Here is a 3,621-nt window from a genome sequence, read left to right as displayed (position 1 = left end):
AAGAGGAAAAAATGGTATCTTGGGAAATATTTGGGTCTTCAGGAGCTACCAAGTATCTCAAGAAAGAGGTATGTGTCAGTAACTCCACACACCAGCACTGCTCTTTCCTGGGAAACTCTGCAATAATAAACTATTATAAATAGCAAAGGAGTTTAAAAAAAAAAAATTAAAAAACTATTTTCAGATTTAAAATCTAAGTCTTCATCCACATAAAAATACCAAGTAGAAAAAGAGCAGCTTCCTGACCAAAAAAAGTTAAACCTAAATTAAAAGCTTCAGTTTGAAGAACTACCTTTTTTTCCCCCTCTTCCTTTTATTTAGTTTTGAAACATAATTCAGATGCCAAATGGCATTCCAAGTTTAATCCAGGGAAGACAAGCAGAAATATTAAGGCCCATAAAACAGCAGCTGATACTGAGAGCATCATCTCGAATGAGTGCAGTAATGCAGCTATGGTCACTGTGTACACTTGGATTTTCTAAAGTGGCTTGTTTCAAACAAATTATGTAGCTCCTAACTCTTCTTTTCGAACTTTAGTGTAGGGAAAAATAAGAGGAAAAGGCTTTTTGTAACTGTCCCACATAGTGGTGATGAGTCACCTTTTGTCTCTATTAAAATACTTAACCTCAACTTTCAGAATACTTCACGCATTACCAAAATGATAAAAATTCAGAAACCAATTTAACTGAGATGCAAGATGAAAACTGTCTAAAACCCAATCTCTTCTTTTAGACCCTGTACAACACATGCAGTTCAATTCATCTCTGAGCATACAACATCGCAGACAGAACATAAAATCCTTTTGTTAACATGCAACACAAAACAGACCTGTTAGACTGCAACATAAGATGAATCAAAGCAAAAGTTATGAAAATTATTAAAAGAAAAAGGGATAAAAATACATACACTTGGTATAGGCATGACCTGCATCTGGTCACCCTGGGGAAAAAGAAAAAAAATTACTGTAAGGGTAATGGCTTTAAAGGGTAGAACAAAGGTCTGAAGCAGTAAACGTAGCACTCAAACATTTTAAACCAAAAGTTCAAAGTATTCAAGAAACCAGGGTAAAAAAAAAACAAACCAAAACCAAGATCTTGCATTTTAGTTGCCGAAATGATTGGTTAGTATATTGGCATTTATGAGTTTTAGGAGACTGGACTGGTAAAACCCATGCTATGATTAATAAGAGATGATAATAAGAAAGCACCTGTATTTACTGTAACTTTTTCAGCTTTAAGATCTACTAATGGGTATATTCATCTGTTTTCACTGCAGCAACAAGAGGCTCAGCCAGACCTCGGTAGCAGGGCAGAAGCCTACTCCCAGCAGACTGACTTTCTACTGAAAGAGCAGTTTTCAACATTAGAACATCCTCTTCCAGATGAAAATGCCTTGTGCTTACTCTTTTGGAGTCTAACATAGAGTTGACACATCACTGACAAACAACAGTAATGCAATATTATTTTTCAAGTCCTCTTTTTATTGCAGAAATTTTTACTGAACTTTGACTGAAATCCAGAGAAGCTGATGAAACAGAGAGCAGCAACTACCATGAACTATCAAGAAGTTTGCTTTAGTAAAAAGTATCTGATTTCTATAAAAACAAGCACACCCAAAACCTGGTAAGGATATAATTTTTCCCCATGATAATGGCAAAAAGAAAAGAAAAAAAATATGTAATTCAGCACGTTAATGCCCCGTTAGTGGAACATCATCCTAAATTCATGGGCCATTTGAGAAAGGAGTGAATTTGAGTAGGTGCCAGTCAGATTAGCTGGCCTGTGATCAAACTATTATCAAGGATATGGTGATGCAGGCAGAACAGATTGCAAACCTGTGTTCTGTTTTGGTTTTAAAGTCGTTTTTTTGCATTCACTGGTAGAGAGGATAAAATACAACTGGAGCTTCTCTTGTGTCAACAGATGGGAACAGTGTATGAGAGGCAGAGGCGTACCCACAGCTACGGGACAAGATCATTTTACTCTGGGGCACAAATATAGCTGTGTATCACACCAGGGTTTCCCACAGACCTCAAGAGGTACTCAGCATGGGGTAACCTGCTTTCTATTTTGGCAATCTCTTGAAGCAAGAGCTGCACCCCTCCTGTATTACTGCTAAGCCTGACTTTCATGGGAATCCAGAGCCTAAGTGGTTAAAAGTTGTGCATTACTGTTTGCTTTGTTTTTCTTGCAGAATTTCTTAAATATAACTAAAAAAAAAAAAAGGAAAGCAAGGGAATTTCCAAAGAGGAACCCTAAAAGTACCTATGCAAAAATCAAAATGGTAACGAGGACAACTGGAAAAACAAGGAGAAAGATAAATGCAACAGTCTGCTGGTAAAGTGTTAAGTATATGAACAGGCAAACGGTCTTTAAAAACAAGCCTACTATGGGAAACTTCTGAAAAAGTGTCCTGCCTCATTTCCTGGTGCCTTGGAACAGGAAGGGAAGTAGGTCATAATGCTATCGTTTGAAATAGATGACAGATGACTGCATTTGTTGAAGTCTTTCCACGAGCTCCTGATGCTGGTAACAGCACAAAGCTGTTCCTAGAATGCCAAAATTTCCCCACTGTATCACGAAGATAACCCAGGAACTGATTTGTCCAGCCACTGAAACAATGGCACGATATACAGATGAAAGGATAAATCCTACCTTTTCCCTCAGTTAGGTAATTTCAGTGTGAGACACCCAACGTTTCCAGTACCGCGTCCGTTCGTTAGTGCTGTCTATAGGTGCGTACGGGATCAAGGAGCCCTGAGTGACAGGCCACGCTATTTTGCATTTTTGAGAACAGTCTGTACTCAAAGAAAAGGAGCTGTTTCATTTTAAACAATAACCCCCTTAGAGAAGAAGCTGATCAAAGGAACAGATTTATCATATTCATTTCTAACACAAGGCTTATACTATGCCATAGCAAGTTCTTTACTAAACAACAGTCTAGTAACTATCTGGCTCTTTCACTGACAGGGACCGTCACTCTTTGTCTCTTAATCCAGAAGACTTTTTGGGGAGGCAAAGAAGTCAGAAGGAGTAGGCAGAGACAGAGGAACCGACCATAGCTATGCAACAGGCGAGGGGTTTGTTTTCTGAATCGACCTGCCAGACTGCATGCTGATAGTGACCAACAGACCCAAACACTAGGAATTTTCTTGCTCTGATCAATGAAGGTGAAGCATGAGAAAGAGTATTACTATCTACATGAATCTTAGTACTGTTATTTACATGAATGTTACTTATCTTCCTCTGCGCTGGGGAGTGTTTCCATGTCTGGAAAGCACACTGTTAAGTCTCCCCATCAGAATCCACACTCACGTTGCTCATCTAGGTCTCTTACATGAAGGACATACTACTTTTGGCCTCAAGAATGAGCTCCCTAGCAGCTCTGTTTTCTTGCTCTGATGAACCATATTCATGTGGGACAAAGGAGACCCTTCTTCCTGCACTGTGTTATAAACAGAGACCCCTGAAGCAGGCAAGAGTGCTGGAGACATGAGAACAGGTCACGAAAAGAGCCTTCCTGCATCGCCTTGGAGATGACAGCACTGCAGTAAAACGCAGCAAGGAGAAGACCTCACTTCTGCAGGAGTTAGGATGGGTGAGGTGGAAATTCAAGGACTTG

General features: G+C 39.3%; 1 protein-coding gene across 1 annotated transcript in view; it reads right to left on the bottom strand.

Moving 5' to 3' along the window:
• Positions 1 to 3,621, bottom strand: part of LOC104511247 (CTD small phosphatase-like protein) — a 31,223-nt gene that overhangs the window by 23,192 nt on the left and 4,410 nt on the right. Inside the window, exon 2 of the mRNA XM_010153783.1 lies at positions 907 to 939. Coding sequence (XP_010152085.1) covers positions 907 to 930 — 24 coding nt within the window. The 5' untranslated portion in view covers positions 931 to 939. The remainder of the gene's footprint in view (positions 1 to 906; positions 940 to 3,621) is intronic.

This window comes from Eurypyga helias, unplaced genomic scaffold (assembly GCF_000690775.1).
Source record: "Eurypyga helias isolate BGI_N326 unplaced genomic scaffold, ASM69077v1 scaffold12520, whole genome shotgun sequence".
NCBI classification, from domain to species: domain Eukaryota; kingdom Metazoa; phylum Chordata; class Aves; order Eurypygiformes; family Eurypygidae; genus Eurypyga; species Eurypyga helias.
Note: the sequence above shows the minus strand (reverse complement) of the source record. Positions and strands in the feature narration are given on the sequence as shown.